We start from the raw sequence: 21,072 nt of genomic DNA, 5'->3' as shown, positions 1-21,072 counted from the left end.
AATGATAAGTGGAGATTTCCGTTTCAGGGTGCTTCCAGATGACCAGTTTATTGAGCTTTCTTCATTATCTGTTCCTAAGGAGATTGGTCCATGTTGGCTATTTAGTTAGCATCCATTCTGATTTCTTTGTAGGGATGCTAGATGGTGTTGCATCAAGGAAATGTTATCCTTCTTGCAGGAGATGCAGGCCCTGCTTAAAGCATCTGGCAGAACATTAACTGTCTGTGTCTGTGTTTGTGTCTACAGGAGCGACACCATATCCAGGTGTGCAGATTGATGAGGACTTCTGTCGACGCCTCAAGGAAGGGACAAGGATGAGATCACCAGAATATTCAACTCCAGAAATGTAATTTCATCTTGCATGTCTGTCTTTCTTTTCTTTTTAAATGCTTTATTGGTTTTTTTTATTTAAAAAAGTACAAAACAATACTGTATTGTTTTTAACACTCGATTGGGAGCCGCCCAGAGTGGCTGGGGAAACTCAGCCAGATGGGCGGGGTATAAATAATAAATTATTATTATTATTATTATACACAACAATCAACAAAATGATCAACACTCAATACAAAAAAAAGATTGAGTTCACACATCACAAATTCCAACATGACTTCCAATCCCCCCATTGTGATTCACGTGTCTTCCTTGGTCACTCTTGTGTACTGATATATTGACCCTGTAGGAGATGAAATGCATGAATCATATATATCAATTAATTTTGCTAATGGACAGCATTATGTGCTTCAGCATATGTGCCTCATTGTTCCTCTTCCTTTTGGAATGTTTAGTGTGCCTGCCTTACCCTCTCCCTTCTTCTTCAAGTACTGTGTGGATTTTTGCCTTGCAGAGCTGCTGGCTGGGTAATGTACTCTGAACAGCTGTTTCACCCAACACGTAGTCCAAAAGCAGCGGTTAGGAAATTATATCTATTCTTTACCATTCGCGGGGGGGGGGGTCCTCCCTTAGAAGTTCTAAAAACAAGTGGGATGCAAGTTGCTTTTAAATAGACAAGTGGGATTTTTTTTTCATTAAAAACATTTATGTGGACACAGTTATACTGTGTAAAAGTACTGTAATTTACTATGAAATTGGGAATATGTGTTCATTCATTCATACAAATGACCTTAGGACCAATTCATACAAGCATTTGGCTTTTAAGAGTGATAAAAAGGGAAAAATGTAGTAAACAGTCTTCTCTCATAAATACCAAGATGTCAGCTTACCTTTCAGTGGTTCAGCTTTCTAGAATGTGGGTAGTCATGACTAGGGTTGGGGGATAACAGCTATTCAACATTCTGATGTATAACCAGCTAAACATAGCGATGTTGAAAAGGAGCATCATTCAGCTCCAGCCCTGCAAGACAATGGGGTGAAACTGCCTCAGTTCCCTCCAGCGACAGCGCCCAGCACAGGGACGAAGGAGGCAGCCAATGAAAGAAGGTGGCAGGCAAGCCCCACCAGTGATATACCACCAGGTGAAGGCCTTCAGACCAGTCCAGGACAATGTTTTGATACATCACCCAGTCCTAATCATGATCTAAACCCGCAATGCATCATTTTAAAGAGGTTAACATGGGAAGCTACCTTACACTATGGGAGCCTATTGGTTCATCAAACTCAGTATTATCTACAATGACTGGCAGAAGCTATCCAGGATTTCAGGCAGGAGTCTTTCCCAGCCCTACTTGGGATGACAGAGGTTGAACCTAGTATCTTCTACATGCAAAGTGTATGCCTTATTACCAAACTTCCTTTTTGAAGATGTGGGTGACATTTGCTCACAGGGACCTTTTCTGTTTTCCAGCTATTCCAGATTATAGACAGAGGCTCTGAGATTATATCTGCATGCTCCATTAGTACCTTGAGTGAAGCTCATCAGGCCCTGGGGATCTGAATTCATTTAAAGTAGCCACTTCTTTTCCTGTCTTCGGCTGCAGCTCCCTCCTTGCATCATTAATTTTGTTATCATCAGGTTGGGAACTGCTTTTCTGGAAGTGACAAAAGAGGCAGAGGACGTGCTGAGCTGCTCTGACTTCTCTCTGTCCCCCAATAGCATTTCTTCCTCTTCTCCATCCAAAGGACCTACTACTTGCTTATTCTTCCTCTCTCCTCAAACATAGCCAAAGAAACCTTTTATATATTTTTTAACCTCTCTTGCAAGCCTGAGTTCATTCTGCACTTTAGCCTGCCTGAACCTCTGCCTTCAAGTGTTGGCTACTCATGTATATGCTTCCTTTCGTGCTTTTCCATTTATCCATTCCCTAGACATGCCCTTCTTAAATCTCCACTCATCTGTGAGCTCCTTATGCAATTGTACTGGTTTCTTTAGATGCCTCCCACTTTTTCTTTCTTGGAATTGTCTGCTTTTATGTATTCAGTATTTCACCTTTAAGAAATTAGCATCCATCTTGGACTCCTTTCTCCTTGAGTATTTCTGATCATGGTATCTCACCCAGTAGTATCTTCAGCTTTTTGAAATTGACCTTCTTATAGTCCATAGTACGTGTCTGACTACACTCAGCTTTCCCTTGTCTCTGTTTCATGAAACCCAAGAGGACATGATTACTTCCTCCCAAGATTCCCTGTACTTCCACTTTGTTGATCTGTTCCTCCCTGTTAGTGAGGACCAGATCCAAGATAGATTTCCCCTTTGTTGCTTCTAGAAAATGAAATTGTCATTGAAGCAGTTGAGGAATTTGTTGGACTTTGCATTTTTGGCAGAGTTTGAGTTCCAACAGATAAATAAATCTTTATTGCAGTCCAAAGACCCATAGAACAATTTCAGAACAAAATACAGTCAAGACAGCCAATCACAAAAGAGAGAGAAACCGAGGCCGTCATTTTGTTACGTCTCAAGCACAATGATCTTTGTTTCTTTTAACTTCTGGAAGAAACTTTGCCACGGCCAATGTAATATCATTGGACCTGTCATCCAAAATATATTTGGGTAGTTGAAGTCTCCCATTACTACTGTAACACTCCTTTCTGAATCTTTGGTAATCTGCTCTAGAAAAGCATCACCCAGGTCTGCAATCTGGGGAAAGCAGTGGAACAAAACAAAAAACCATTCTCAGACACAGACGTTGAAAGCGTGGCACAAAAGGAAGTCTGGACAAGCCCTTATACGAGCTTTCAGATGGTGACAGGAAGAGAAAAGATAACATCACAAGTGAATAAGAACTGTTGATGTTTAAAGCTCAATTCTCTTTTCTTGTAGCTACAAGACGATGCTGGATTGCTGGCATGGAGTGCCGACAGAGAGGCCCACCTTCTCCGAACTTGTGGAACGTTTAGGAGACTTGCTCCAGGCAAATGTTCAACAGGTAAAGTTCAGGGAAATCTATCTTGTTTCAAGTTTAATCAATGTGTGCAGAGCTTGTGTGCTTTTGCTGAAATATGGGACCTTACATTAAACAAGTTTGTTAAAGGTTGCATCATAGCGGAAAATACAGAGCAAATGTTGAATGGGCACAATATATCTCATGCTCACAGATCCAGTTGTAGCCATGCATGACCAGCAAAAAAAATCATGTCCAATCATTGAAAGCCTAATTTGCCTCCCTAGATAAACAATATGCATATTTTTAATTAGTTTTCAGCATCCAGAAAGTGACTACCTTGTTTCTCCTTAGATATGTAGCTTGGACACAGACATATATCCGGTGTCCTAAACTCATCATTGCTTTCAAGGGCTTTAACATAAAAGGCTTTGTGTCCCACAAAGGCAATTACATAATTGCCTGCTTCACAATAGCTTGATCAACCTTTTATTTCTGCTTTTAGAGCAGAGCTGTTATGTAACCTTCAGTATCTTGGTTTTCAGTTCTCCCTTTTCACTTGGCGAAACAAATCAGTGAAGCTCAGTTGATGGAGACCTAGTTTGCCATGTGGGGGTGGGGAGTATAATTTGTGTATTCCAAACATAGCCAAGGAGAACAAGAAAGAAAAGATGATGTTAAGGAACAAGAAGAATAAAAGTAGGTGAAGAGGGTGGTGGCAGAATTGAAAAGGGTCTAGGACCAAACTAGGACTTGGGGGGACCAGGGTTCAAATCCCCGCTGAGCCATTGTTATTGCTATTATTTATTAAATTTGCATACCATCATTCGTCCAAAGAACAAAGAAAGGCTCACAACATAAAAATACAAAATGAGAACACAAAATACATAATCGAACAGAAACTGAAGCGGAATAGAGATCTTGGGCCTGTTGCTGCCTCTCAGCCTAGCATACCTCACGGGGTTGTTGTGGGGATTAAATGAGGGGGAGAACTATGTGCCCCACCTTGAGCTCCTTAGAAGAAAATGTAGCCACAATGATGTGCAGATATCCTGAGACATGTCTTCTGGGAAGCTCATCTAACACAGCCTGCACCATCCTGGTGCCCTCCAGATGTTTTTGACCGTAACTCCCATCAGCCTTGTGCCCTGGCTTGGGCTGATGAGAGCTGTTGTCAAAAACCGTTCAGGGACACCTAGTTGGCAAAGCCTGGTCTAGCTCTTTATTTTGACCCCTTGGAGGATATGGGTATGGCTATGTAAAGAATACTCAACGAAACTAGCACATTGAAAAGGGGAGTAAGAGATGATGATATAGTGGACTAGGTATCTTTGCTGTGTTTCTGTATTTTGATCTTTTAGTAGTTACTATGTTAGTTCTTTTAGATTTATATAATGATATGTTTGGGAGGATGTTATCTAATTCTTCTGTGCTGCTTTACAACGTGAACTTTTCAAAATATGTTTTGTATTTTTGATGATTTTTTTTTAGAATGCTGTAAACCCCTTAGAGCCATTTTCAAAGTATGTGACAATGTATAAATTACCTAAATAAATAGATATATAAGTGATCGTTACTCACTTTATTGATCCAGATTTCACAATAAAACATACCATAATAGAACTTCAGAATTATCAAATATCTTAGGGCAGGGTTTGTGTGTGGTTTTTGGGAAAAGATTTCATTTATTTGGAAAATATTTTTACTTGTATCATCATTGCACTTAGCAGAAATTTAACTACCGTTTCTGTAATTATAGAATCATAGAATCATAGAATCATAGAGTTGGAAGAGACCACAAGGGCCATCGAGTCCAACCCCCTGCCAAGCAGGAAACACCATCAGAGCACTCCTGACATATGGTTGTCAAGCCTCTGCTTAAAGACCTCCAAAGAAGGAGACTCCACCACACTCCTTGGCAGCAAATTCCACTGTCGAACAGCTCTTACTGTCAGGAAGTTCTTCCTAATGTTTAGGTGGAATCTTCTTTCTTGTAGTTTGGATCCATTGCTCCGTGTCCGCTTCTCTGGAGCAGCAGAAAACAACCTTTCTCCCTCCTCTATGTGACATCCTTTTATATATTTGAACATGGCTATCATATCACCCCTTAACCTCCTCTTCTCCAGGCTAAACATGCCCAGCTCCCTTAGCCGTTCCTCATAAGGCATCGTTTCCAGGCCTTTGACCATTTTGGTTGCCCTCCTCTGGACACGTTCCAGTTTGTCAGTGTCCTTCTTGAATTGTGGTGCCCAGAACTGGACACAGTACTCCAGGTGTGGTCTGACCAGAGCAGAATACAGTGGCACTATTACTTCCCTTGATCTAGTTCTGATACTTCTTTGTATCAGAAAGAAGAAGATAAACATTTCCATCAGTCTTCCAAGATTCAAAGTGATCAGTGGATTGATCAACTATTTGGTGTTGTTAAAATTGCAAAACAATAAAACATAGATTACTTTATCATTTAGGTCTGAACCACAGAGACATAACCTGTTAATATAAGGTAACTTCTTAAATCTTCCATCAAGGAGAACTGAGGGCATAACATTAAAATGTGCAAGAGGGTGCTCCAGTTCTGCTAATATTTGCCTTGAAAATTGTTATAGGAAATGCCAAATGACAGAGATGCAGAGATCTTTTTAGCTACTGAAAGTGAGTGTCAAATTTGTTATTTTTGTCTTCCTGATCAAGGCTTTGAGCTGGGAGACCCAAGACTAAATCTCAGCTCACTAGGTATCCTTAGATCACCTCAGAGATGAGAGGCCAGTGAAAAGCCCTAAACCCTAATCATGCTGCTGCATTGCCAATACATTCACAGTAGTTTCATAGAAAAATGAAAGAAAGAAGCAAAACTTCAGAGGGTTTCTGGGATAGGCAACCTGCTAGAGACCAACTCAGCAGAATGTGACAGTCACTAATGTCTGAAGCCAAGTAAGAAAAATGAATGCCTTGTTTTCTTCTTGATTATGAAATATGTAGGATGGGAAAGACTACATCCCACTGAACATTACGTTGTGCCCAGATGGAGATTCCAAACCCAAAATCAGCATCCTTGAAGAGAATGTGAAGAAGGGTTTTCATCGCTGGAGTACACTGGAAGCCTAGTAAGGATTTTGTAAAATAATCATAATGATTCGTCCTTCTCTTTGGGGTTTGGGAGTAGGCTGCTGCTGTTTCTAAGCTTTTGCTAACAGGAGGGTAAAGCCAGAGGTTTTGTTTGCTGTTCCGGGACGGAAACGAGAGATTCATGTAAGAGGTCCGGGGTAGCCTGCGGAATCTCATCAAATAGATAATACAGCATCTATATATCTTTACCAGCAAAAAGGCATCATTATCACAGGGAGGCAGAGGCAGTGGCTTCATTGCAGGAGGACATGGCTGTGAGTTATGGGGACAGCAATGCATCTCTTGGCAACGATTGTACTTCTTCTTAAAGAAGATGGCAAGGTGCAGATGGAGAACCTTTTTCAGGCCAGAGCAAGACTAGTAAGAGGTACAGCCAGGGGAGAATCCTAAGGGAATAGAGAATAGAGAGAGTTGGAAGACCACATTTGGCTATTAGGCCTGAGGTTCCTGACTCTGATGTAGGAGACAATAAAGGGATATTTTCAGGAATACAGTGGGTGATAGAACCTCCCCTCTCCCCTGCTGACTTGGTTTTCTGGAGGGGTCATTTTTGCCCCTTCCATAACAGTCATGCCATTTGCTGGCTACTTCCTTCATCCTCCATAATATATCATTCTCCTGTATTCATAGTTATGTTGCCTGCATAGCCCTATTCTGGGTTCTGTTTTTTGACCCCCTTTGTTTGCTTGTTTGTTAATATATTTATATTCTTTATTGAAATATAAAAGGTAATGTGTATGTGATTGTTAAGTGCACAGGATAAAATAAAACGTAAAAAAAGGAGGAAAAGCAAAAACGGGGGGGGGGGAGATAACAACCATATACAATACGTAACAAAAACAGAACTTATAAACATTACAAGATTGTTATTGTAGTTAACCTACATTTAACCTAATACAGCATTTATAGAAAATTCCAAATATCATTAAATTTGTCCATGGGAAGTCTACGTTTATAGGCATTTTTTTCATGTGTTGTGAGTTTGTACATATCTTCTATCCATTCATTGAAGGGAGCTGCATTTTAATTTTAATTTAGAAGAGCATGACAGAAACCTGAAAGAGAGAGGGTAGGCTGTGGAGATTTTTTCTTTCTTTCTAATTTTACCTCCAAACTATTTTTGGGGCTTGTGGCTGTTATTTCCATATTCCATGCAACTGAGGCTAGGCGCTAGAACAACTTTGTTGAGGCCACACAGCAACTGCACAGGTGAGTCCTAAGTTTTTGGGGACCAGCTCCAGCATTCTCCTTGTATTGTGATTGTGCCGTGGCTCAACAAAAACGATTCAGTACACATGTGCCTGAAAGCTAAATGCAGCTGTTGTTTTCGTCTTTCCACCACACAATAAAGAACTAAAAGTCCATGACTGAATCTCTCATTCTGCTTGTTTTCAGTATTAACCCCAAGAATCGGCCACTCAGTGTGAAAACATTTGATGAGGTGTCAGTGAAGAAAGAAAAAAGATTGCATGAGGTAAGCTTGGGCCAAATGCTTTCTTCCCCACAATGCATCTCTGTGCTTCCTTGCTCCTCCCAGTCTCTCTCTTGGAAAGCAGCAGTGAACCATCCACCAGAAGGTCAGGTAATAAACACCTCTCTATCCTGCTGCCCACTTTTTTTGTCAGCATCCATCTGTTTCAAGAGACAATGGAGTGTACCTCTGGAGGTAAAGGCAAACCACTGCGCTAGCAGCACTGAAGTGACCTCCCCAGGACGCAAGCCTGGGCAGTGTGCAAGACTATCCATTGGCTATTAGCCATGATGACTGCAATCCACCTCCACTGTTGGTAGCAGTGTACCTCTGGATACCAGTTGCTAGGATTCACAAATGGCAAGAGACCATTACGCTCATGTCCCATTGCAGGCTTCTCATAGGCATCTGGTTGGCTACTGTGATGACAAAAGCTGGACTGGATGGTGTGATCCAGCAGGGCTCCTTCTTAGATTCTTAAACTAGTCTTTGCTGAAAGTACATTATTGTGGGCACAGGTGAGCCTCTCAGTTGGTGTCATTGCCAAAAAGGCAACGTTAAAATAGAAGCCTGTTGAAATAGTTTGTGGTGCAGGGGGAGAGACCCAACAAGCTGGCCATCCCTGAACTGGATGGCTCTTGGGTTTCTTTCACTATTTGGCACCTATAGTTATGAATACCTATCAGTTTCCAAACAAGAGCTTGCATCTTTTCTCATTGGTGACATCTATCTTTTCTCATTTTGTTCTGCAAGCTGCTTCATAAAGGGAGATAGTTTTTAAATGAAGCACTTTAATGGTAACATCTGTCTTTGCTTTTATATCAAGGTGACATTTTAAAATAATGGTGCTGCTAATGAGCTCTGAATTGCTTTGGGACTCTTGCCCAGCCAAGCCCTCGCGCCAGTCCATGTGATGACTTACATGAGGATTAGTATCAGTGCAACATGTCAAAATAATTCAGTATGCTTGATTCAAAGAATTGCTTGGGAAAGTTCAAAGTGTAGGTTTAGGCTCTTTTCTCCCTTTGCTTGTGTTATTTTTAGTGTTCATCGAACTGGATTGTCCTTAAGAGAAAACAGTCTTGCTATCAGACTGGCTGAAATCAATAAGAAGACTCCCAAAATCATTACCAAACTCTGGATAGAAAGCAGAGTAGTTATGTTATGGAGTTTGTACATCTACCACCAGATACTGCAGCCTTACCTCTTCTCCTTCTCTTTTCCCCAAAAGCATCTAGCAATACAGAAGTGTGACATGTGACATCATTGTGTTCTGAGTTTCCTTGCACCTCTTCCCTGGAACTGGAGTGGGAACACTCAGGAGTGCAGTGATATTGCATCATACATTTGGGATTGCCATATTGTCAGAGCTGCTTGAAGATCCTAGCTCACAGAGGATCACGCTAGCCAGCGATCATTAAGTAAAAGTCTTTATTGAATTGCAGTTTCCATTCTCACGCTGCTGCGCGCAACTCTACGTCTAGTAGCTAGATCGGCGAAGCTCCGTCTGAGTCTCCGCCCCTTGTGCACCAACTTAATATCCTAGCCCTGCTCCACCTTTTCCGCCTGACTGTCCTCCTCTGGGTCCCTCTACCCCCCGGGGTTTCTTCCTTCCTGGATTCTTCTGACGCTGACCCGGACCCTCCTGCCTCCTTGCGCCGGGCTTTAGGACCTGGTTCCCTTTCCGGGCTGCTTACTGCGCCGCCTTCCTCTGCATTTGAACTTGGCGCGCGCGCCCAACCTTCCACTTTCCTCTTAACCGTTTCTTCGCTCCCCGATGGAGGTGTGGCCACTCCTGACTCATGCCCTCCCTCCTGTGGTGAGCTCCCAGCGCTTGCCCCCTGGCTCCCTTCTTCTTCCCTGCTCCCTGGCGGTGACGCTGGTCCCGATTTCCAACTGCTCTCCCCTGAGTCCCCTCTGGCTCTATCTTCCTGGGGTGCCCCCCTAGACTCCCCCCTTGCCCTGGCCACTGGTGCTCCTTTCTGTGAATCCTCTGATTCACTGGAAAGACTAGGAGATCTCGGGTCGTCGTCATCACTCATCTTTTCTTCTGCCTCCTCCCCTTCGCTCTCTGTTTCCTCCCTTGGCCTTGCCTCTGCTCCTAAATCCCTGACATCCATCCCCCCCTCGAAGCCCCCCATTCCCCCCTCCCCTCCTTCCGGTGCTGGAGCTGGGTGCTGCTGTTGCAAAGGGACGAACGTCGGATATCGTTCGCTTCCCGTGGCGGGCCTCCATCTGAAGTCTCGCGGGTCTTCCTCCCTGCTCTCGTCGACGACGGTCACCTCCGCTTCCATCTCTGTGCCGCCGTGCTCGAAACCAGGGTCGTCCCCGAAAACGTCCATGTCCGTTTCTCCCTCACTTCCTCCTGGCGGTGTTGCTCGTCCTGGGCCTTCCAGCCACCTTCTGCGGAACTGCTCCTCTGGTCTATCGTCCCACCAATACGAGGGTTCTGATGCAGATCCCGAGGGTGACCCCTCCGGGGAACGGACGTCTTGTGTCGGGTCCTCTTCCGAGTCGAACCCCCGGAAAGTGCTGGCCGAAAGCGTGGGCGTGAAAAGCCAGTCGTCGAAAAAGTCTGCTGGCATAGGTCTATGTGGGAAGAGGGCATGAAACTCGTCTTTGAGTAGAGGTTCGTCCAAGGCGTAGCCCGGCACCCAGCTGTTCGCACTGGCCGGGGTGCCCTCCTTGGCGAGAAAGTATTCTACCCCCTCTTCCCCCCATCTGGAGTCCAAAATCTCCGTGACTTCGTTGATGCGCTCCTTCTGTGCCACTCCCGCGTGCCCTGTTCTGTCTCTGACCGGACTCGGCGCCGTTCCGGGTTCCTGGAACCTGTGCGGTGCCTTGTAGGGAGTGAGCACCGATCTGTGGAACACCGGATGCATTCTGGAACCCTCCGGAAGTGCCAGTCTGAAAGCTACCGGGTTGACCTGCTCTTCGACTTGGTAGGGCCCCAGTTCTTTATGCCCTAGTTTCTTCTTGGCCAACGACCTGGCCGGCACTGCGTGGGCTGCTAACCAGACCCAGTCTCCCACGTGGAGCTCTTCGCCAACCCTTCTGTGTCTGTCCGCTTGTACCTTGTATGCGTGTTTGGCCAGCTCCAGGTGGCGCCTCAGCTGATCGTGGACTTCCTGCAGCTCCGACGCGAACGCATCTGCCGTCTGCGGCTCCCCCTCCCCCATTCTTTCCAGTCCCGGGAAGGTTCTGGGGTGCCTCCCGTTGTTGGCGAAGAACGGCGTGACCCCCGTGGACACGTGCTTCGTGTTGTTGTAGGCGAACTCGGCAAGCGGCAGGTAATCCACCCACGTCGCAGGCTGTTGATTCGCATAGCATCTCAGGTACTGCTGCATGATGGCATTGACCCGCTCCGCTTGCCCGTTGGTCTGCGGGTGTCTCGCCGACGCCAGGTTGATCTTGACGTTCAGGAAGCCCATCAGCTTCTGCCAGAAATTCGAGATGAACTGCCGCCCGCGGTCGGACAGAATAGACCGTGGCAGACCGTGAACCTTGAACACGTGGTCTATGAACAGTTTGGCGGTTTGCTCCGCCGTGGCCACCTTAGCACACGGAATGAAATGGGCCATCTTGGAAAACAGGTCCACCACCACCAGCACTGCCGTCTTGCCCCTCGAGCTGGGCAGATCTGTGACAAAGTCCAGAGCCACCCTTTCCCAAGGTTCGACCGGAGTTTGCAGCGGTTCCAACAGTCCGGCCGGCGGTCTGTGCACTGGTTTGGCCCTCTGGCAGGTGTCACACCTCGCCACGTAGTCTGCGACCTCCCCTCTCATTCCAGGCCACCAGAAATCCCTGGCTACTAATTCCACCGTCTTCTCCTTGCCAAAGTGCCCGGCCGTGGGCGCGTCGTGCAGCTGCTGCAGCACCTTGGCGCGAAGGTCGTCTCCCGGCACGTAGATGGCCCCTTTACGGATGAGCAATCCATCTCGTAGCTGGAAACCGTCGGCCACAGCCTTGCCCCTTTGCACCTCTGCCATCTTTGCTTGCGCGAAGGAGTCATCCTGCAACGCTCGTCGCACCGCCTCCAGGTCCACGGTGGCCGCGGCGCACGCCCATACTGTTGGTGCGAAGATGTGCATGGCTGCCGCTGGCGTTGCGTCCTCCAGATACTGTGGCTTACGGGAGAGGGCGTCCGCCATGATGTTAGTGTCCCCCGGGACATACTCTATGCGGAAGTCGAAGTTCGCAAAAAACTCAGCCCAGCGTATCTGCCTCTGGTTTAGGAACTGTGCCGTGCGCCAGTGCTCCAGATTCTTGTGGTCCGTGCAAACCTGCACCGTGTGCTTGGCGCCGATCAGGAAGTGCCGCCACGCTTTGAACGCTGCATGAATGGCCAGCAACTCCCTGTCCCAGATGGTGTAGTTCTGCTCGGACTTGCTGAGCTTCCTGGAGTAAAACGCTCCCGGTCGCCACACCCCCTGCTGGTCCTTTTGCAGCAGGACCGCCCCCACGGCTCTGTCCGAGGCGTCTGTCTCCACCCTCATCGGCCTGCTGGGGTTGACGTGAAGCAGCTGCTCTTCCGACGCGAAGAGACGCTTGAGTGCCTGAAAGGACTGCTCCGCCTCCTCCGTCCAAACGAACTTCTTTTTCTTGGAGCTAAGCGTGTCTGTGATGGCCGCTGTCTGCATAGCGAAGCCCTTGATAAACTTGCGATAGAAGTTCGCAAAGCCGACAAACCTTTGGACCTCTTTCCGGTTGCGTGGGCTCTTCCAGTCCAATACCGCTCGAACCTTGGCGCTGTCCATGGCGAGCCCCTTGTCAGACAACTTGTAGCCCAGAAAATCCACCTCCGTCACGTCGAATTGGCACTTCTCCAGCTTGGCGTAGAGCCTATGTTGCTTTAGTCTGGTCAGCACTTCCTTGACGTGCCTGTCATGCTCCTGCTGCGATTCCGAAAAGATCAGGATGTCATCTAAGAAACAGACGCACGTCTTGTAGAGAAGTCCCGCCAACACGTGATGCATGAAAGCTTGAAAAACGTGGGAGCCATTTTGCAGTCCAAAAGGCATAACTCTGTATTCGTAGGTACCCAGTGGCGTGAACATGGCCGTCTTCCACTCATCCCCCTCCCGCATGCGAATGAGGTTGTACGCCCCTCGCAGGTCTAATTTGGTGAACACTTTTCCCTTCCGCACCTTCGCCAGGAGGTCGTCGATTCGGGGCATGGGGAAGTCCGACGGCTTGGTCACACTGTTTAAAATGCGATAGTCCACGACCAGTCTTTTTTGGGGCGTGTCTCGCTTTTTAACAAAGAATACAGGACTGCCCCCCGCTGCCTTGGACTCTCGGATGAAACCGCGCTCCAAATTATGATCGATGAACTCTTTGAGTTCCTGCAGCTCGTCCTCCGACATGGAATACAGTTTCCCTTTAGGCAGCGCCGCCCCCGGCAGCAGGTCAATTTTGCAGTCATATGGTCTGTGAGGGGGTAGCCTGTCCGCCTCCTTCTCGCAGAAAACTTCCAAAAATTCTGCGTACTTGTGGGGAATCGCTTGCAGCGTGCCTAGCAGCAGCTGTGACTCCTCTTCCTCTCCTTCCTGCCGGTGCACGATGCAGTGTTCAGCACAAAAGGAAGAGCCGAAGACCAGCTGCCTCTGGTACCAAGCCAGCGTTGGGCTGTGCTTGTCCAGCCAACTCATTCCCAATACAATGGGCGTATCCGATAGTTGAGTGACATTGAAGCTGATGATTTCTTTGTGATTCCCAAGTCGCATCGCCATTGGCGGCGTCTGCTTCACCACTTGCCCCCCTAGCAACTCCCTGCCATCCACCGTGACAACCTGCAGGGGCAGTGTGGCCGGCAGCAACTGTATAGCGTGCTTGTCGACAAAGTCCTGCCCTATAAAGTCCGCGTTGCTGCCCGAGTCCACTGTGATGGGCACGTCCATGGTGATTCCATTGGGCAGCTGGAGAGATGCGGTGAGTCTCACCACTGGTTTGGGCGGGAGGGGGTTCACGGGCTGTAAAATCTCTGGGGACTGCGGCACTAACACGTCTGGCTGGGCCCCAGGGCCTCTTCCTCCAGCCAGACTGCTTCGTTTCCCTGCTGTGTTCCTCCTTGCTGCGTTGCTGCAGTCACCATTGCCGAGGCTGCAGTGAGCTTGTGGAGCCTCTGGGGACACTCTTTCGCCATATGCCCTGGCTCCTCACAGACGTAACACTTCCTGTTCCCTCTAGGAGGCTTCGCTTTCACTGCTGCCGGTGCTAGGGCTCTGGTTGCTGACTGAGCCCTTGCACCTCCAACCTCCATAGGTTCGGCTCCTCCTCCTGGCGGAGGCGTGGATTGCGCCCGCGCTGCTTCTCTGGGAAGGAAGGAGGGGCCCCTGGCTGGTTCGCGCCCTCCACGCCCTTCGTCCCTGCTCCACGGGCGTTCTTCCAGCCTCACCCCCACTGCCAGTGCCCTCTGAACGACCTCCTGGGTGGTTCGGGGTCTCTCCCCCCTCGCGATCTCATCTTTAATTGAGCTGTGCAACCCCTCCCAAAAGAGGTCTCTTACAGGGGCCGAATCTCTGTCCCATTCCAGGGCACTGACCAAGGCGAAAAAGCGGGCATGGTACTGCCTGACGCTGGCCCTCCCTTGTCTTAGCCCATGCACCTCCTTCCGGGCAAGATCCACGTCAATGCTTGATAAAAAACACCCATCCATCGCTTTAATAAAGGCATCTGCATTCTGGAGCGCCGGATCCTTATCTCTCCATAAATTGCGTAGCCATGCTTTAGCATCCCCATGCAAATGAGACATGATGAATCCCACTCTCTCTTGCTCATCTCTAAAGTCTTTATGCAGCAGTTGCAGTGCGCACAGTTCGTCTGCTCTAAAGTTGGGATACTGTTGCAGGTTCCCATCGAAGTGAGAGACCAGCCCGCCTGTGCGTCTCGCCAACCCAATTCCCTCCTGCCGGGGTGTCTGCTTTGTCAGCACATCTAACCTGACCTGGAGATCCCTGCAGGCGGCAGCTGCCTCCTCCTCTCTCTTCCTGGATGCGAGAGCCTCGGCATTCAGTTGTGCCACTGCTTTTCTGAGTTCCTCTATCTGCTGCTCAGCCGTCATGTCGTCTGCCGTTCGTGAGCTCGCTAGTGGGCACCTGCTTCTCTCCCCTCCTCGAGGTTGTAGATGCCCACAATTGAGTGAGACGGAGCTTACTGTCAGAGCTGCTTGAAGATCCTAGCTCACAGAGGATCACGCTAGCCAGCGATCATTAAGTAAAAGTCTTTATTGAATTGCAGTTTCCATTCTCACGCTGCTGCGCGCAACTCTACGTCTAGTAGCTAGATCGGCGAAGCTCCGTCTGAGTCTCCGCCCCTTGTGCACCAACTTAATATCCTAGCCCTGCTCCACCTTTTCCGCCTGACTGTCCTCCTCTGGGTCCCTCTACCCCCCGGGGTTTCTTCCTTCCTGGATTCTTCTGACGCTGACCCGGACCCTCCTGCCTCCTTGCGCCGGGCTTTAGGACCTGGTTCCCTTTCCGGGCTGCTTACTGCGCCGCCTTCCTCTGCATTTGAACTTGGCGCGCGCGCCCAACCTTCCACTTTCCTCTTAACCGTTTCTTCGCTCCCCGATGGAGGTGTGGCCACTCCTGACTCATGCCCTCCCTCCTGTGGTGAGCTCCCAGCGCTTGCCCCCTGGCTCCCTTCTTCTTCCCTGCTCCCTGGCGGTGACGCTGGTCCCGATTTCCAACTGCTCTCCCCTGAGTCCCCTCTGGCTCTATCTTCCTGGGGTGCCCCCCTAGACTCCCCCCTTGCCCTGGCCACTGGTGCTCCTTTCTGTGAATCCTCTGATTCACTGGAAAGACTAGGAGATCTCGGGTCGTCGTCATCACTCATCTTTTCTTCTGCCTCCTCCCCTTCGCTCTCTGTTTCCTCCCTTGGCCTTGTCTTCTCCTAAATCCCTGACACATATGTTACCAGTAGTGGCTGGTGTGGTGGAGCGGAGCCATAGTGTTGCCCTTGTGGTAAAGGTAAAGGACCCCTGACAGTTAAGCCCAGTTGCGAACGACTCTGGGGTTGCGGAGCTCATCTTGCTTTACTCGCCCAGGGAGCCGACGTTTGTCTGCAGACAGCTTCCGGGTCATGTGGCCAGCATGACTAAGCCGCTTCTGGCGACACCAGAGGAGCGCACAGAAAAGCTGTTTCCCTTCCCACCGGAGCAGTACCTATTTATCTACTTGCACTTTGATGTGCCTTCGAACTGCTAGGTTGGCAGGAGCTGGGACCGAGCAATGGGAGCTCACCCCGTCATGGGGTTTCAAACCGCTGACCTTCTGATCAGCAAGCTCTAGGCTCTGTGGTTTAGACCACAGCACCACCCACACCCCTGCATAATTCCTAGATGAGCACAGGTTGCCTATATGATTGAAGGCTTAACCACATTTACCTATTGCCCCGCTCTTTCCAGCTGTAAAAGCTCTGTGTCTGAGTGGTGTTAGGGTTTTTGCCCTGGAGCCATGCCTGTGGAAACCTGCTCTTTAAAGCTGAATCAGAGCAAATGTCAGTTTGGGTTTTCTGTAGATTGACATTTGCTCCGATTCAGCTTTAAAGAGCAGGTTTTCACAGGGAAAGCTCCATGGGGGGGGGCACTCAAATACAAAGCTTTTCAGTGCAGACCTGCCTAGAAAGAGTGGAGCAAAAGACAAGTGTGAATAAGACCTGAGGCTCTGGATGATGCAGCAGCAGGAGCACTGCATTGCTTCTGCTTGCCACTGTCCTGCCCCAGCCCATCTAAGCAAACTGCAGTGACACTGGTGTGGGGAGAGCAGCTCTACTCCACCCTATTGGCTGCTATGTGGTTAAATTTATAGACTGCTTCACACCATAAAGCACATAACACAAACTCTAGTGAAATTGATTCGACAAACTCTATAGTGATAAAACCAGCCATACAAACTCTAGAAACAACCAAACTGTTTCATCAAATATAAAAGTGATTTTACATAAATGATTGAGTTACACCTCTGGGATAGCCTTACTTGTCTTTAGTAGGCACCTACTAAACATGTCTTTAGTAGGCACCTAAACATTATCACGGTTGCTAATAACAACATTTCTTGGGAACGTGATTGAAAGGGCTGTGGCAGGGCAGCTCCAGGCATTCTTGGATGAAACTTATTGTCCAAACCCATTTCAGTCTGGTTTCAGACCTGGTTTTGACACCGAGTCAGCCTTGGTCACCCTGGTGGATGATCTCTCTCAGGAGAGGGACAAGGGGACTACAACCTTGCTTCTTTTGCCTGATATTTTCTCAGCTTTTGATACCTCCAACCGCGACATCCTCCTGTGAGATGAGTGTTTAACAGCAGTTACAGTCCCACCTGCAGGACTGTTCATTGGCTAGTTGGTATTTATGTTATGGGGTACCATTTTGTCCCCAGCACTATTTATCATCTATATGAAGCTTTTGAGAACGGCCATTAGGGATGTGGAGGAAAGTGTCATCAGTATGCTGGTGGCATGCAGCTCTGTCTCTCCAGAACATCCGAATCAGGAGTAGCCATGCAGCCTCTAGACTAGTGTCTGGCCACAGCTGGATGAGAGCCAATAAACTGAGTTTTAGCATGTGAAGTGCTAAACAACTTGGGACCAGGATATCTATGGGACCACCTTGCCCACTATATTCCTGCCCAGCAACTGCACCCCTCAGATCGGGCACTTTGGAGAGTACCATATGCCCCAGAAGTGTGCTTAGCCTGTACTAGAAATTGAGCTTTTAGTGTTGCAGCTCCAGCTCTCTGGAATCAGTTACCAGTCAAAATTAGACAGGTGCCTGTTGCAGGGAAGGCAGGAGGAGTCATCTAGGTCAGTACTGTCTGTGGGGCCTGTACACAGATTGGCAGAAGCTCTCTAGCGAAGTGTCTTCCCCAGCCCCTATCTTGACTTGGTGGGTTTAAGCCTGGGACCTTCTGCATGCAAAGCAGATGCTCTACTGCTGATGTTGCATTAGCTACATCTGTGTGTCATTAGCTGAAGGCTTAGGACTTTCTGAACACAAAATTGTCAGCGTGTAGAAGAAGGGGGAGCAATTCAGACCATCGTATGGAGGATAGGAGGCTTGATAACTCTTCCCTTGCAGACAGTACTGGCCTAGTTGGAAGTGGCTTCCTGCATTCCTAATGTATCATAATTTAGTAACGCACCTGTTACAAATATATTTGCCTGTGTGTTGTGTGCATATAAATAGTCATTGCTCTTCATCATGTTTTTTCATAATGAATTATTTTATAATTCACAGTGTCCTTAGAAGAGAGTAATAGAGGAGATGCATTTATCAGTTCATAAGCTGTCATAAGAGCCTGCTGAGTCAGGCCAGGGGGGCTTTCACAGGATGCCCACAAGCAGGAACAGAGAGTAACAGCACTCTCTGCTTCTGCAGTTTCTAGCAGCTAGTATTCAGAAACATGCTGCCTCTGACAGTGGAACATAACCAGCACAGTTAGTAGTCATTGATAGCCCTATCCCCCATCAATTTGTCTATTCCCATTTCAAAGCCATCCAAGTTGGCGTCTTATTTTCTTTCTTGGTTAGGATTGCAGTGTGTGAGTGATTTTTAATAATAAACAATAAAATTAAAAAGTGACCATCCTGATCGCAGCACCTTCACGTTTTCCAGGGCCAGAATACATAGAAATGTGTTTTGCCGGGGTCAGTTTCTGACACTTTGTTGGATGCTGCCCTCCAGTGCTCTGCAATGCATAGAAAACCTGAACAGGGAGACCAGAGACAGATGCCTTCCTGGGCATATTTTGCAACACAGATTGCAGGCACAGGGAGCAAAGGGGGGTTAATGTCCCCACTATCCTTTGTGTGGTCAAGTGTGTGTAAGGGAAACCCTGCGCCCAAGGCAGAACTGTCAGTATAAAAGTCATTTGTCGTTTGGCCCTCTGTACAGCGAGCAAAAAAAAAAAAATGAGATCATTCTGATTGCCATTGCAGCCTGAACACATGTTTTTATTTCTCTCATCGCAACTGTAAAGAATATATTGAACTTGTCAAAACCATACAAGCAGTGGAAAACCGTAATTATAGCCGCTGCAGTAAATAAGATACAAATTTTGATAAGGTACCCGCTAACCGATTGCCCTTCCTTGGCAAATGCCCAGCCTCTGAAAGTAAGAAGAAAAACTGTGCTGGATCAGGACAAGGACCCATCCTTTTTTCACAGTGGCCAAACAAGTGTCGTGGGAAGCACAAAAGAAGGATCCAGGTGCAACAGCACTCTTCCCACCTGTGACTCCCAGAAACTGGTATTCATAGGAATTCCACCTCTGACAGTGGATGCAGAGCATCAGCCTTGTGGCTGGTAGCTGCTGATAGCCTTGTCCTCCATGAATCTGTCTAATCCTCTTTTAAAGCCATCCAAGTTGGTGCCCATCACTATCTGTTAAAGAAACAGAAGCAGTTATAGCTTGTGGGGACCTCACCTAAATGGAAGTGACACTAATCAGCCTCTATCCACAGCTACCCAACTCTTTCATAACAGGCTTTAAAACAGAGATGGGAAACCTCTGGGCTAGGCCTCCCTATTTGGCCCTCAGGATGCTCCCCAGTTCACCCCCTCTTGGCATCCCTGTTCCTGCTTTTGCTTGGTTGTAATGTGTGATAATGCTTTTTGATTGCCTGGATAGAGATAAGTGGGAGCGGGGTATAGAAAGCTTTGGCTTTTGCATGGCTGGAATGTAGCTTACTGTGCAAAGGTAAGACTTACATCTATTGATCGGACCCAGTTTTGCCTCTGCCTGCCCACAACCAGTAGCATGTGGCCCCTCCAAAGGTTGTTCACAGTGGAATGTGGCCCTTGGACTGGAAAAGTTTTCCCACCCCTGCTTTAAACACTAACCCCCCTCCCCGGAGAAATCCCTCTTGCTAAATATACCCAGGATTTAATACATGGGAAAGCCAAATGAATCAAATAAAAGCATCTTTGCTTTTTATATAATTAGCCACCCTCACTATACCATTTGTGTACGTTAATTTTATATGGTTTTTAAAACTTGCCTCTTCCCCTCACCCCAGCATTATCTTCATAAAACTAAGAGAGGAAATAATTTACAGGCTAACTGCAGAGTGCCAGCATTATAAATGAAACTGCAGCCAGCTGTAAGCCAGGTGGCTGAGAATGGGGAGGTTAAGCCATTTCTCTGCCAAGAATATCCTTGAATTAAAAGTAGAGAGTGGGCTCTCTAATTACAGGAGTAGATCTGTCTTAAAACCAGTGGGGCACTACCATTCTGAAGAAATGCTTTCTCCGTGGAAGTATTTAAACCTAGCTTTCCTCTCATTCATAAGACCCCCCTCCCATCTCAGATCAATTCATTGAATGAATGCATGGATACATAAGGGGTCACTGGTGGGTTCCCAGCTGAGCTGCAGTCTCACAGATGTGCCGTTTATCTTGACAGGTGTCTCCATATGTCATCCTGTACACATGTGCAAGGAAATACGCATGGTTTCAGCAGCTCAGAAATGTTGTTGTGTCACAAAACTCATTACAGTCACTTATATGAACTACAAGACTATGTGGGGAAAGGGCTGTGCTTTGTACGCAGAATGTCCCAAGTTCAATCTCTGGCATCTCTAAGTAGTGCTGGTAATGCCCCCCCCCCCAAAAAAAACACAGAAATCCTGAAAAGTCGCAATTGGTCTGTGTAGACTAGAGATAGCCAACATGGTGCCCTCTAGATGTTATGAACCGCAACTCTCATCAGCCCCACTCATCCTCTCCAGTGGTCAAGGATGATGGGAGTTGGATTCCACATCTGGAGAGTCTTGTGTCTGATGTAGACAAGGCAGAATGATATAGGCCAATGGTATTGAGTCAGTATAAAACAGCTTGCTTTGTGGTTAAGTATGCCGATCAAAAGGTCGGCGGTTCAAATCCCCATGATGGGGTGAGCTCCCGTTGCTCGGTCCCTGCTCCTGCCAACCTAGCAGTTCGAAAGCACGTCAAAGTTCAAGTAGATAAATAGGTACCGCTCCAGCGGGAAGGTAAACCGTGCGCTGCTCTGGTTCGCCAGAAGCGGCTTAGTCATGCTGGCCACATGACCCGGAAGCTGTACGCCAGCTCCCTTGACCAATAAAGCGAGATGAGCGCAACCCCAGAGTCGGCTACGACTGGACCTAATGGTCAGGGGTCCCTTTACTTTTACCTATGCTCCTTGGACAAGGGACTGATTTTTGACAAAAAAGCATTTAGGG

General features: G+C 47.6%; 1 protein-coding gene across 4 annotated transcripts in view; it reads left to right on the top strand.

The window, feature by feature from the left end:
- Window positions 1-21,072, top strand: part of LOC308578763 (vascular endothelial growth factor receptor kdr-like) — a 211,639-nt gene that overhangs the window by 176,603 nt on the left and 13,964 nt on the right. For all 4 annotated transcript variants that reach the window (XM_081179293.1, XM_081179296.1, XM_081179294.1 and 1 more), the window contains 4 exons: window positions 247-346; window positions 3,215-3,320; window positions 6,255-6,379; window positions 7,797-7,875. In XM_081179293.1, coding sequence (XP_081035419.1) covers window positions 247-346; window positions 3,215-3,320; window positions 6,255-6,379; window positions 7,797-7,875 — 410 coding nt within the window. The remainder of the gene's footprint in view (window positions 1-246; window positions 347-3,214; window positions 3,321-6,254; window positions 6,380-7,796; window positions 7,876-21,072) is intronic.

This window comes from Podarcis bocagei (assembly GCF_964188305.1).
Source record: "Podarcis bocagei genome assembly, chromosome: Z".
Classification (NCBI taxonomy): domain Eukaryota; kingdom Metazoa; phylum Chordata; class Lepidosauria; order Squamata; family Lacertidae; genus Podarcis; species Podarcis bocagei.
This window is presented reverse-complemented; position numbering and strand designations above follow the sequence as displayed.